Source organism: Anguilla rostrata, chromosome 11, assembly GCF_018555375.3.
Source record: "Anguilla rostrata isolate EN2019 chromosome 11, ASM1855537v3, whole genome shotgun sequence".
In the NCBI taxonomy this organism is placed as follows: Eukaryota; Metazoa; Chordata; class Actinopteri; order Anguilliformes; family Anguillidae; genus Anguilla; species Anguilla rostrata.
In genome coordinates this window covers 25,925,122-25,939,283 of record NC_057943.1, presented here as the reverse complement: position 1 = coordinate 25,939,283, position 14,162 = coordinate 25,925,122, and the positions used below count along the sequence as shown (strand labels likewise).

At 44.5% G+C, this 14,162-nt stretch overlaps 2 protein-coding genes across 2 annotated transcripts in view; one reads left to right on the top strand and one right to left on the bottom strand.

Annotated features, from left to right (window-relative positions):
- acvr1ba (activin A receptor type 1Ba) overlaps window positions 1-9,179 on the top strand; it is a 28,921-nt gene extending 19,742 nt beyond the window's left edge. Inside the window, exons 2-9 of the mRNA XM_064299024.1 lie at window positions 893-1,135; window positions 1,609-1,878; window positions 2,280-2,510; window positions 2,795-2,962; window positions 3,189-3,345; window positions 3,873-3,997; window positions 4,189-4,319; window positions 4,610-9,179. Coding sequence (XP_064155094.1) covers window positions 893-1,135; window positions 1,609-1,878; window positions 2,280-2,510; window positions 2,795-2,962; window positions 3,189-3,345; window positions 3,873-3,997; window positions 4,189-4,319; window positions 4,610-4,735 — 1,451 coding nt within the window. The 3' untranslated portion in view covers window positions 4,736-9,179. The remainder of the gene's footprint in view (window positions 1-892; window positions 1,136-1,608; window positions 1,879-2,279; window positions 2,511-2,794; window positions 2,963-3,188; window positions 3,346-3,872; window positions 3,998-4,188; window positions 4,320-4,609) is intronic.
- A 1,540-nt stretch (window positions 9,180-10,719) lies between these two features.
- kmt2d (lysine (K)-specific methyltransferase 2D) overlaps window positions 10,720-14,162 on the bottom strand; it is a 45,767-nt gene continuing 42,324 nt past the window's right edge. The window contains exon 55 of the mRNA XM_064299023.1: window positions 10,720-14,017. Within this exon, the coding sequence (XP_064155093.1) occupies window positions 13,925-14,017 (93 nt within the window). The 3' untranslated portion in view covers window positions 10,720-13,924. The remainder of the gene's footprint in view (window positions 14,018-14,162) is intronic.

The window sequence follows — 14,162 nt, the reverse complement described above, 5'->3', positions numbered from 1 at the left end:
TGTTGCTACATGACAGTCATGGCTCTGAGTTTGAAATGCTGCCCTGAAGACAAATCTTCTCACTACCCCAGGTGTAAACACCAGCAGGCAGAATGAAATCATTTTGTTACTGTTGCATTTCAAACTATTTTTTACAGTCTCTGATTTCAAATTGAGGACATGGAACCTCAACTCTCTCTCTCTCCCATTTTTTGCGGATGTTATTTGACAAGCAATAGAAAAGTGCATGTCAGAACAGGTGGCAAAGGGTTTAGTTTGCGACGGTTTCACATTGGATGTTTTGCAGTTTCATTTAAATTACATTTACTTATAAAATAAAGTACTACTTTGCCAAATTTTTGTCCATATATGGTGTCTAATTTGGTTTAAAACCGGAACAGTGTTAAATCTGCCCGTTGCAGGCGCATTGGTGCTCCCTCGCTTGTGCTGTTTCAACCTGTCTGCTTCATCTCCGCCCGGTTGGGGGGGGGGGGGGGTTGTTCATCTGCAGTGTAGTATCTGATTACATGCGATGCAGAGACCTCACACACACACACACACGCGCACGCACACAGGGCTCTGCTTATGTTGACCGTGGCCTTTATGCGTTTACCATTTACGCCCTCTGGTGGCGATATTAAGTATCGCAATGCGTTTGGAGTTCAAAAGTATTCTCATTCTTAGTGGATGGCTCTTAAAAAGGGGGTTGCCTGTAATTCTACAGCATATGGCAACATCCAGTGTTAATATGCTGTATAAGCCGTGTTCATTGTTACAACATCATTATTGTGTTTGGTTTGTCTTTCTAAATCCATATAAATATCTGGACCATCTCTCTCCCTCTCTCTCTCTCTCTCTTTCTTTTTGCCTCTTCCTTCTGTCCTCTTTCCTGCTTTTCCCCCCTTCCCCACAGCTCTGAAGTGCAACTGTACTGAATGTGAGAAGACAGGCTATGTGTGCGAGACTGACGGAGGCGCCTGCATGGCCTCCACCTCCTACATCCACGGCCAGGAGCGCCACATCCGCATCTGCATCACCCGGGACAAGCTGGTCCCCCCGGGCCAGCCCTTCTACTGCCTGAGCGCAGAGGGGCTGCTCAACACGCACTGCTGCTACACCGACTACTGCAACAGCGTCAACCTCAAAGTCCCCATCGGTGAGAGCCGTGGCTGAGGCCTTACTCTCCTGTCCTGTGTGTTCTACTCTGTCTTTCTCTCTCATATGCCTTTCCTAGTCCTTACCTTTTTCCTCTCTTCTCCATTTTCTTTTCCTCTGCTATTCCCTGATTTCCTCAGATTTGTCCCACCCTCTTCATTTTGCTGAATTAATAAAGGGTAATAAAATAAAAGATTAACAAAGGCCCTAACGTCCATAGCCATCGATTGAGTATATTAATCTGCGTTTGCGTGGAGCAGTTTTGTTTGGGGGGTAGGGGTGAGGGGTGAGGTTACAGGAAGGCAGATTAGCTGGTTGTCTTCCATAATGTCTGAAAACTCCCCCTTTAAAGCCACCGAGAGGAGTTTTCTTTCTAGTTCCCGCCCCTGAAACACTCCCTTAGAGCAGTACAGGTAAGAGCTCGCAGGCGGCGCTGTGCAGTCACCGTTTCTCCGTTTTCTTTTCCCCTCCCAGGAGTCCCGGGGAAGCCAGGCGAGCTGGGCTGGCCGGGGGCCGGATCCAGCTGGGGGCCGGTGGAGCTGGTGGCTGTGATCGCGGGGCCCGTGTTCCTCCTCTGCCTGGTCCTGATCGTGGGCGTGTTCCTGTTCCAGCACCACCAGCGCACCTACAGCCACCGGCAGCGCCTGGAGGTGGAGGACCCCTCCTGCGACCACCTGTACCTGGCCAAGGACAAGACGCTGCAGGACCTCATCTTCGACCTGTCCACGTCTGGCTCCGGCTCCGGTACCTCCCCCTGACCCCTGACCCTCACCTTCACTCACTGGGGCAGCAGGCCACTGGGTTGGCTGCTGCTAGTCCTGAGAGATATGGGCAGCCATTGCAGTTGTTACTTAGCTTAGCAGAGAGACGCTGGGGTTCTGTAACCCCCCCCAGAAGCTCTGGGGTTTTGCTGGGATACAGCCCCAAGCTTTCCAAACACAGGACAACTCTTAATGAGCAAGTCAATTTTCTGTGATTTGCCTCAACCTGAAAACGTGAACTGTACACATAGTCACAGCTGTTGAAGCGGGGGAGGGGGCATGGTATATTTTAAAATATATTTTAGTATGACTGATTAAACCCCAAATGAAGTGTGACATAAAGGGTTTGCTAACAGGTTGTCAAACGCATGTCGCCCCCTACAGGCCTGCCGCTGTTTGTGCAGCGGACGGTGGCGCGGACCATCGTCCTGCAGGAGATCATCGGAAAGGGGCGCTTCGGCGAGGTGTGGCGGGGGAAGTGGCGCGGGGGCGACGTGGCGGTAAAGATCTTCTCCTCCCGCGAGGAGCGGTCCTGGTTCCGCGAGGCCGAGATCTACCAGACCATAATGCTCCGCCACGAGAACATCCTGGGCTTCATCGCCGCCGACAACAAGGGTAAGTGAACAAACAGCAAGTTTAAGCGCTCTTTTTTAATGCTGATAAGCACTAAAGGAGTAGGAATAATTCTGTCCTGCATGCGTTGTTCAATGTGTTTGCATTGACTTAGTGTGTTTTTTTATATAATTCAGCAAGCAGGGCTTCAAATGGGTTTTAAACCCATTTTAAATGTTGTTGGACAAGTTGGTGTGACACCTCATTCCCATATTGTACAATTGGCTGTTTTTATGTTGTACATTTTTCTTATCATTTTATGGTCTCATGCTGACTCTCTCTCTCAGACAATGGCACCTGGACGCAGCTGTGGTTGGTCTCAGACTACCACGAGCACGGCTCCCTCTTTGACTACCTGAACCGCTACTCCGTCACCATCGAGGGCATGATCAAGCTGGCGCTGTCAGCCGCCAGCGGCCTGGCCCACCTGCACATGGAGATCCTGGGGACACAAGGTGGGAAGACTGAGTCACGCTCTAAAAACACCGCAACCACAGTCATTACATGGTGCGGTCAGTAAAAAACAGAGTACAGGTGGATTGCCAGTCCAGTTCTCTCAATCTGGCAACCTAAACCGCCTCTCTTTTAATTGGCTGAGTATTCCCCTCGCCTTCACCCCATACAATGAATGTGTAGTGAGCGTTCTTGTAAAAAAAATCTCTCTCTGCTTGCTCTCTGCAGGTAAGCCAGGCATTGCTCACCGCGACCTCAAGTCTAAGAACATTCTGGTAAAGAAGAACGGAACGTGCGCCATCGCCGACCTGGGCCTGGCCGTGCGCCACGAGTCTGGCACTGACACCATCGACATCGCCCCCAACCAGCGCGTCGGTACCAAGAGGTACCCGCTCACCCACTGTTCCCCTATCCCCCCCACACACTCACACATACACACACTCGCACTTACACACACACTCACACACACTGACACCATCGACATCGCCCCCAACCAGCGCGTCGGTACCAAGAGGTACCCGCTCACCCACTGTTCCCCTATCCCCCCCCACACACTCACACATACACACACTCGCACTTACACACACACCACACACAACACGACACCCATCGACATCGCCCCCAACCAGCGCGTCGGTACCAAGAGGTACCCGCTCACCCACTGTTCCCCTATCCCCCCCAACACACACACCACACTACACACACTCGCACTTACACACACACACACACACACACACTGACACCATCGACATCGCCCCCAACCAGCGCGTCGGTACCAAGAGGTACCCACAGACTTGACTGCAGCCAGCCCACCCACACACACACACACACGTTTCCCCACACAGACCATCAGAAACACTGTGGTCCGATCGCTGCCGAGTTCAGACGAGTGACTGACCCGCTCTGTTTCAGGTACATGGCCCCTGAGGTTCTGGATGAGACCATCAACATGAAGCACTTTGACTCCTTCAAATGCGCAGACATCTACGCCCTGGGCCTGGTGTACTGGGAGATCGCACGCCGCTGCAACGCTGGGGGTGAGAGGGGCCCCCGGGGGGGATGAGAGGGCAGGTTTAAGAGGAGCGTGCTGGCCTGTGAGAGTGGGCCTGGCTTTAGTGATCCTGGGAGGTGTGTATGCTTTATTCGCCTACTGAAGTGGGGCCTGTGTGCCATTGTTCTGCGCAGACGTCTGTGTTGGGCGGGGTGTGTGACGGCCGTCTCTCTCCAGGTGTTCATGAGGAGTACCAGCTGCCCTACTATGACCTGGTGCCCTCTGACCCCTCCATTGAGGAGATGCGGAAGGTGGTGTGTGACCAGAGGCTCCGGCCCAACGTCCCCAACTGGTGGCAGAGCTATGAAGTGAGGACACGCCCCACATTCCCCACCCCACACACTCCATACATGCCTCACAATACCGTGCACACTTAGCACAAACACTCCATTCCACACACACACACACACTCTCCATCCCACACACTATACATACACACACACCAGACTCCTCAAACTCAATTTGAGAGGCACAACTGGCGATTCCAGATTAGACCGTGAGCAGGAGAAATGCATTTGAGAAAATTCTCTCGTCCTTCTCCTCCTACCCTGTTCTTTCACCATGCGTTTATTCTCCTACTCTCTCCCGCCCCCCGCAGGCCATGCGCGTGATGGGGAAGATCATGCGGGAGTGCTGGTACTGTAACGGCGCGGCGCGGCTCACCGCCCTGCGCATAAAGAAGACGCTGTCTCAGCTCAGCGTGCAGGAGGACGTCAAGATCTGAGCAGGCCCGGCCCCACTCCACCACAGGGCCTCCGTCGGGGTTCCTTTCTATTTATTTTTTTTATTTCTGTTTTAATTGTACTTTTTTTTTTCCGGAGACGCACAACAAAAGAAAACCCCCGGGGGCGGAAAAAAATAGAATTAAAAACGACAACAGAAACTTTTAAAAGGATAAAAAGTATAACAAACCTGCCAGTTTTAAAGCCACTGTCCAAGTTGCGACAAGGCCTACCTCACCTTTTCAGCCAAAACTACTGAGTAAAATGACCCAGTTCCCTTCCTCACACCTAGTCTAGCCAATGTCAACCCCCCTCAAAAAGCCTCCTACCCACACTCCTCTCTGTCCCTACTAAAACGGGCCACATACTGCTAATACAACTCCATGTACTTACTACTACTACTATTATTACTAGTGCTACTACTATTACTATTATTACTACTACTACTACAAGTAATACTACTGCCCCTTTGTTTTTAAGAGTTGTTTTTAAAGGCAGGAAATCTGTACAGTGTTTAATTAAAAATATGTGTACATCTGTTTTTCTTTAATGTACTTACATGAGCCCTGAAGATGAATTTCATGCCATCTCTCCTTTTATTTTGTACGGGTGTCGCATGCCATCAGAAGGTGTGCTTTGAGGTAATAATGCTGTTTTTATTATTTTTTATTTTCCTTACTTGCCCAGGCTGTTGTTGCTGTTTTGAGGGAAAATGTGAAATAGTAGCCTCATTTCTGGAATTTTTGTCGCAAGGTCCCTTACAAGGGCGTCTGTAGAGTGCAGCAGTGTTCATAAATACCATTAGACCCGCTCTGTTATGGTTCCAGTATTCCGCTAGACATGCCAAACTGTAACTGGTCACTCCTAAAAACCAGGACCTGTGTAGGCTCAGACTTTAACTGTACCTTTTCGAATTTAAATTTCGGACGTATACGAGCTTCATACAGGATTTGATTCGTTCGTGCTAGAACGTCCTTTTATGGTAATTGTTTCGCCAGGTTGTGGAGCTCACCTCGCTATGAGACCCTAGGCCGTGGCACTTATGACAAAAGTATTGGCCGTCTGCTTAACTATTGTACGATCTACGTTGTCGAGCTGGTGCTGGGTTCCTTAGCAGTGGCTGTAAGTAACTTAGAATAGCGTTCAACTGCGTGAGGATAGAACTGGACAAACTCAGGCTCAAGCCGCCGCTTAAGTTTTCGATCTTCGTTTCACACAAAATATAGGGTAAGTGTGGTGTCCAGCTGGACGGATAAATAAATATAGGCCTACGTACTTGGTAATTAAAATCGATTGCCTACTATTTGCTTTTTGGGAAAATATGTCAATGTATTTTGCATACAGACATTCTTTGTCATCTTCACTTCGGTCATGGAACTACTGAATCATACATGATTGTTTAACGGACATCTTTTTTATTTCCATTTTAATTTATCTTCTCCTGGGCCAGTATAAGGTACGATAATTCCCACCAGTAAATCAAGTTGAGCTGTAGGCAATTTATTAATGGATAGGTTTCATTAATTTATTGGATTATGGTGTGGTATCACGTAATGTCCTTAAGTTATTAAAACTTGGGCTTCTATACGTGTTAGGCTTCTGCCGAACTGTCCTATCACACTGAACACGATTTTTGTAATAGATGTAATAGATATGTTTTAGGATATTTCTGTTTTATGTCGGCATTTTCCTGCAAATATGCAAATTGTAAATAGGATGTATAAATTAGGCTACTGCGTTTTGTTTCGTTTCCCAATGATCATTTTGACTACACACTTTTTTGTTTCTGATTTTTCGAAACAAACGGATCTGTAGCCTGTATTTTAACTGCATTTTATGTCGATCGTTCTGAGAGCTGAGACTAGGCGCACTGAGTGCGGTTTTTTATGTACTCCTTAAACCCTGCAGGTTCATTGCTAGCAGTACTGTATGGCTTGTCCAGCAAGACATCCCTGTAAATATATAGGCTGGCTGCGTTTACTTTTTCTTGTTTCGTTTTGTCTCCATATAGGTGGGTTAAGTTTAATACCACTGTTTTTAGGCCAAGGGGGTCTTGGAGCTCGAAACTCAAAATCGTCCCTACAAACGCCCTATATGTTTATGTTTAGACCTGCGGTCTGTAGGGTATAGCCGTTAATTTCCTAATCCAGACTTCACTGAACAGTAGAGCTGAGCGGAATTACAGTTCCGCAATGGAACCCAGTAAACACTGGAGCATGCAGTGCAAAATTTGCGACTTGTATAACAGCTAGAATAAAATCTGATCAACACGGGTGCGTGTAATAAAGCGGATGTAAACACAATATAAATTTGGTCTAGCCTACACGACCCTGAAGATGCACCGAATTTTGTCCGATTCCTGAAATGGATATCAAGTAATGACTGTTAACCACTCCAATGAGAAACCATCTCAATGACGTATATATTCAGAAACTTGAAGCAAAAAAATGTGCCGTTGAGTTCATGCTATGAAATTATGTAAGGTAGGATGGGAATGTGTTTAGTGATGTGTATGTAATAACTATTGTTCAAATGAACCGTGTCATATTGGAACATTTCAGTTGATGTACCTTTTTTTGTATAAACTTGTTTTCGAAGCTGAATTTTAACAGAAACCTTCAGAGTCCAATGTTTTTGCGCTACTGCAAGATGGGTTTCAGAACAGATGTCCTGATTGGATGGCTACTTAAGGCTTCTGATTGGTGTTTTGTCAGTGTTTCCGTTCTGTTGATCATGAGGGTGCTGTTTGAACTAAGATGATTTGACTTAAATGTGTATCGTATGTTGATTCTGCCAGAACAGAACATACACTCACACACACACACACACACACAGTATCAAAGCACTCCTGCTGGCCTTTGGTCAGCCACACAAGACACCAGGTTTATGTTAAAGTGCAATGGAGAAATCCTGCCATTCAGTAAAAAAGGGGCAACAAACAAAAATGATTGACAGACCAGATGGTTCAATAAAATTAAAGGGGAATATTACTATTGAAAATATGCATCAGATTTCTAGCCTGAAAGAACTGTGTTTCCACACAGGGTAACTGATGATTCTGTGGATCCCCTATTGTATGTTTCAGTCATGTCAAATCTCATGGGAGAGTGGCTGCTGTTACAGGTTTTGCATTATAGCTCAGAGTTCCAGTATGTTCGCCTGTTCTAGCATCTTGGTTTCTTGTCAGTCCTGGTCCTGCCAACATCCTCGGTTCATAACTTGGCGAGTTTTCAGGGGGTATTTATGTACACCTGAGGGTTCATAGCGGCCTCAAATATCCAGCCTGAAGAAGCCAGACAGTCATTTGAATCTCCGCGCTCTGAGAATCCTCAGAATCCATCCATCCATCCCTGTCATCTCCAAGTTAAAGCGTAGCCTACCTCAATGTCCACTTGTACGCATGAGTAGGAGAAATGCATTGTTCTTTGATCGTGAAAGTGAGAGGGGGAAAAAACTCTGAGGCAAAAGCCAAAAGTGGAAGGGTGGATATTTCTTGTACAAACCTGAGCAGCAAGTGCAGAATGCACTCGTTAACCTACAGTATTTGGTTAGGTTGGGGAAGATCCACACTTGTTTTTGATCTTCTGCGCAATAAGAGTTGCTTTTTAGTGGCGGCGATGTCCTTACAGGTTAGGTGGTTTAGCAAACTGGACATTCGCATCTTTAACGCATGCTGCTTTCCATCATCATTTTGTGTTCGATCCAAAAGTGAACTCAAACCTGTCAGGGTTTTTCACAAAATGAACAAGCGGAAGCTTTATCAACCTCGGGAAGTAGGGGTGTGCACGACTCGGTGGTCTGAAAAAAAACGGTGCTTCGCCATCATATCTGTAGCATGAAACATCAGGGGCTCAATTATACCACAAGACAGCTTCTTAAACGGCAGTCAGCAACTGATCCACAGGACGAGGAAGGAGAATGATTTATTTTTTCCCCCCCATCAGTTTTCTTTTATATTCTCTTTGATCTTTGCTTGTATTTTTCCCTTTGGCCTCAGTGTGGGACTGTCAAGGGGAAGGTTGCGTGTACATAATTTCCTTAAAGTGTTGCTGCTAACCTGGAGAAGGCTGTGTGCCCGACAGGCCAGTTTGGGAGGTGCGAAGCATTAACTGTGTTCTTAGGAATAAAGGGTGTGGGAGGGTCCTGTTAAAAAGGGTCCGGCAGGATTTTAGGAGTATCAAAAGTTCAGTGTAACGACACAGTTACAGTTTGCTTTTGAATCTGAGTATTTTGAAAAGCCGGAAAATGCATTTCACCCAACGGGCAGCCATGTTTAGCCTTTAACCCTGCACCTCTATCGAGAAACAAAATCTGTGGATCTCCACGGCCTGTCTGTCCACACACCTTCAAAAATTGTTTTAAAACCATGTTAAAAACAAATCTTTTCAGGAGTAGTTTGCAAACATGTATATAGGTAATATATAGTAATAAATAGTTCTTTTTCTACTTCTCTTGTTTGTGGCTCATTATTTTGCACTTTTTGTTCAGTTTGCTTGGATAAGGGTATGATACTGTGTCATATTGTTTGTATCTACTTACACATACACTGACACACACACACATACAGGTATCTATAGTGTTACAGTGATGAATGGAATGTTCTCGCTCTCATACATCTTTGTGCTATTGCTAAAATGCAAACGCAGCCAATTCAAATGCTTTCATTTTAAGTGCACCTTCAGCAATAGTTAAAAGCAACGGTGGAGAAGCAATGTTAATAGAAATTGACGTCAGCTGCACTTGTCAGTCATTTGAACAAAACAAGCCCTTGCACTCCCCACAAGAACCAGCTGTACCTGGTACAAATCGGTGTCACAAGTCACAATTCCTTCAGAATGTTACAGTGAGTGTATCTATGGGTGGGGGTGGAGTACTCTCAGTACTATAGGCAGAACATAAAGAGAACAGACCATTCAGCCAGTTTATCTTCCCATTTACCTACAGACCAGAGTATCCAGGAGTTCTTCAAGGGTCCCTGCCTTGATTAGATCACCTGGTCATGTGTTCCACGCAATGATGTCTAGAAAGGAATAAATAAATACTTACTGGGCACATTAGTGAATGTTAATACAGCATCCTGTCAATTTGGGAGGGTGCAGACAAGCACACACATCCTACAATACGTGTGTTGCACAACACTGCCTTATTCCCAACAATCGATGGCTCTCCCGCATAGTTATTGCTTCAGAGGACACTTCCTGTTCAGCTGATGCAGGTAAGATGCAGGTAAACAGTCTGCAGGTGCCCAGTCACTTGGAGCAGGGCTGGTGGACAAGAGAAACACAACAGAAAATTGTGCGTTTCCCAGAACCAAGCAGTGTTTTCAGCCACAGCTGGCACTGGGGACGGTCAGGGTCAGATTCAGGAGCGTGGAAAACTGATGAAACAGGAAATGTTGCCACTGTAGCTCTGCACCAATCGTTGGGTACAATTTGTAATACGATAATTCATCTCTAGTGGCTGGGAGTTCTCATGAACCCAAAAAACTCTTAATTCTATTGATCAGAAATTGATTTGTGTCCGTTTATGTTTTAATGAGTCTTAGTTAAGTCTTAACGAACTCCTAGTCAGACACTGACATATTAAAGGGATATTTCTATTCTTTCATAATTACATCTATAAATTAAAAATAAATCAAGGAATTTGCTTGCACAGTGCACACCCAGAACCTGACATGCATGATTTTTTAAATTAATTTTTTAAAAACAAGAATGGTAACATTTTGGTTACTTATGAAAGACCACCTACAGCACAGTGTCCCCGTTTTAGTGCTATACTCGTTTGATCCCGTGGAGATGAGGCACTTCCTGGTTCTCATCTACAGGCACTGCTGAAGACAAGAAAGACAAGGCCAGATTTACTGTCCAAAAAGCAAAAATCGGAATAGGGTCCCGAACACTACTGACTACACATCCCGTCCAACCAACATTCCCTCAAAATCAACATACAACCAAAAACATTTATCCAGATAGAACAGCAGAGACAATTGTGTGTATATTTAAAATGCATTTTAATTTTTCTTTACAAGAAATAAAGCAGACATAAAAGGAGAAGGGAAGGGCAGGAAAGGGGGGTATCGAAAGAGAAAGATACAACCTCTGGCATTGTCAAAAAAAATATATACAATTCAAAATTATATTCATACAAAACATGCCACATACAATAAAAATGAGTTTCATTTATTCATCTTCCCTAAAAGTAGCTCTGCTGTACAGAATGCAACTCCTTTTTAAAAAGTAGATATAATGCTTTAAAAAAACTTTAGCAATCCTTTTTCTTTTAAATTAAAAGATATGCTGAGAACTTAAATTAGGAGATTCAAACTAAAGAAAAAACTGTTTATTCAGGCAAAAATCCAGTGAGCTTCACTATGTTTTGTTATAGTCTTAAACCTTAACAAGAAAGGAAAACTAAACCACTTCCAATATCTTGTGATAGTCTACCCTTTTTTGGTTAGTACTCCACAAACATTAAGAGGACTATTCTTTCTCATAAGCAATGGGTGTTGCTGGAAATCAAATCATAACACAGAATGGACTGTCCTAAGTCATTTCACACACAGACTATTCCAACACAAACACACTTCCGTAGGTAAGAAACAAAGATCATAAAACAATTCTAAAAAGATTAAAAATTCAAGGGGGAGGGGGGATAAAGAGCTTCAAGATTTTTCCATTGAGTGTACTAATCCAACTGTGACCAATCAAAGGACAGACATGGTCATCAAGGAGCAGTAGCATAAATATTAACGCGTGAATAATTTTATGTAGCTAAGTACACTAACATCCCACACCATCACGCGACAGTTCTTTTTTTGCAAAAACAGGATTTATAATTAATGTATTTTTTAAAAACTTTTTTTTTTCCTTTTTTTTTTATTTTTTATTTTAATAATCAAGAAGACTTCTTGGGAAACCCCTCTCACAAGAGGTCCAGTCTCATTACCCAAGCACCTCGTCCCAATCATCGGCATGTCCGAATATTGTAGCGGTCTTACCAAGCGTTGCGCTATCTTTACAAGCTTATTGCAAAATCTGCTAATAGAAAAGAAAAAAAACTCTGGTTCATATACATCACTTAAGTTTGTGGTTTTTAATATATATTTATATATAATTTATTTTCGTCTAATAAAATGATATCTAGTGGTTGTTTATCTTTATTTCATTATTTCACTATAATTGATTAAAAAGGGGTTTGGAACAAGTGTTTCACACCCCCTGTTGGTTATATACAGTTTGTACACTTTTGCATCTCTCTTTTACTTTTTCTTCAAAACAAGTGAGGTCATACTTGTAGGTCAAGGTACGAGGGAAGGAAGTAGTATTGGAATTTCGGAGACTACAGCTCCCTTTTTCAGCAACTCTTTCCCCAATAAATTTAAAAGTAAACAAATGCCCTTTTTTTAAATTAATTACAAAAAATCTTTCTCTGCCATTGCATCAAGCCTCTAAAAGATAGCACCTCCAACCTCAATACAGGGGGAAAAGAGAACACATGTTGGCAGCAGTCCGGCAGAGAAAGACACTACAGTAAGGTTTGCGACGACTCTGCAGTCCGCACGCAGAACACGTTTGTTTTTTTTTACTTTTTACATGATGCTGAAAGGAACACCAGGGGAGCACGCTTCTGGAGTCGCCAGAACAGAAAGGGGAGAGTCGATGCAAACGAGGGGGCGCTGGGGGGTTTACAAAATGGGGGAATGCACCGAAACGCCACAGTAGTCTTGCATCCTGGGATCATTCACGGCGACCTCAATGCATAAACTGAGGAACTGATCGCACCCTCAGCGCTTCCCCAGCTGAGGGCCAATAGAATTTTTGCTGTGTGGATAAACCCAAAAAATATTCAATAAATCAAAAATTTGAAAGTCTACATTTTCACCCATGATCATCCTTGGCTTTTTTTTTTCAAGTTGTGGAAACAGTTACTTCTTTCTACGCCAAACCCCACCTCCATAGCCCCAGAGCTAGTTAGAGAGTCTCGATTCTGTTGTGCGTTCAACGTGTAAAATATTAACATCTAATGTCATATATACAGACAGGAGGAAATTAAACAAAAAAAAAAACAAGGATTTTCTCATATGAAACCATTTCCCACAATTCTCAGTTGAACAGAACTGGTGGCATGTATAGATTTCTGACAGACTCTTAAAAATGCATAATCATGTCCAAACTAGTCATTTAATCTGTATACATAATAGCATTAATATATATTGGGATAGTTTTTTTATTTTTAAATCATCAGCTTTAATCTAGATAGAACAGCAAACCTGCTGCTAAGTTTCCCTGCTTGTCCGAGAAAAAGCATTTGCCACAAAAACACCCCTAAATCATTTTCCCCCCACGTCCACAGTAGCAGTTCTACACAATCCCACAGACTCAAATGAGGTAGACAGAATCCAACTAACCCACCTTCAACAACATTTCAACTGACACCCCCTGTCGCCCTTACTGAGGGGTCCCGGGGTCAAGGTCAGCTTCACTTGGGACAATCTTACAGTGTCTCGGGTCTTCCGCCACCCCCCATGCGCTTCCATGAGGTGCCACTTAAGGATTGTCTTGCCAAAATCCACATTGTCGATCTCTATTCCTCCATTCACGGGAGAGATTGTTTCATTTAAGGGGGGGGTGGGGGGGGGGGGGGGCGTACGTGAGTGGGGGCAGTAAATAATAGGTCCATTGTTAAAATGTGCGAGTTAATTTAGGTACATAATGGCTTTTCTTCAGTGTTCTAGAGTGTACCCTGCTCCACAGGACTACCAGTCAATCCCACATCATCTTGAGGAGCTTCTGAACAAAAATTCACCCTTTTGTTTTTAGTTTTAAGTCAGCAGGACAAAGGAAGAGAGGATAAAATTTTGGCAGAGGACTCTTTTTCAAAAAAAAATATTTTCTCAGTAGTCCCAAAATCAAGAGATTGTCCCACAATAGAAAATAAAACAAAATAAAAATTTGCGTAAGAACCTTGAGATCGCCCTCCTCCAATAAACTTTGGCTCCGGGTGCGAGAGAGGTCTCGTCTTCGACCGTCAGTCACAGAAAGCCCGCCACTCCCCCCTGCCCTGAAACAGCCTACGGGAGTTGGGTCGTAGGGCCGTAGGGTCGTTGGGTTCGCTGGGCTGCAGCGTGGGAGTCGCTGGTTTCTCTGGACCCAGCAGAGGGAAGGGGCTCGTCCGGCATCCATCTTCCTCTCTCAGTTCATCCACTTCCGGCAGTTCCACGCCCCGCAGTGGCAGGGGATCTTGTGCTGATCGTCCTCAAAGTCAAACTGATAGTCGTACGTCAGCTGAAATGGACACAGAAGAGGGGGCGTAAAAAATAAATAAAATGACCGCAACCTACTAGAGCCACAGCACTGATGACAGCTTATCTGTGAGACTTTTTGATTATGGCGCAGTTAGCTGGAGAACACATATAACAGAAGTAATTTA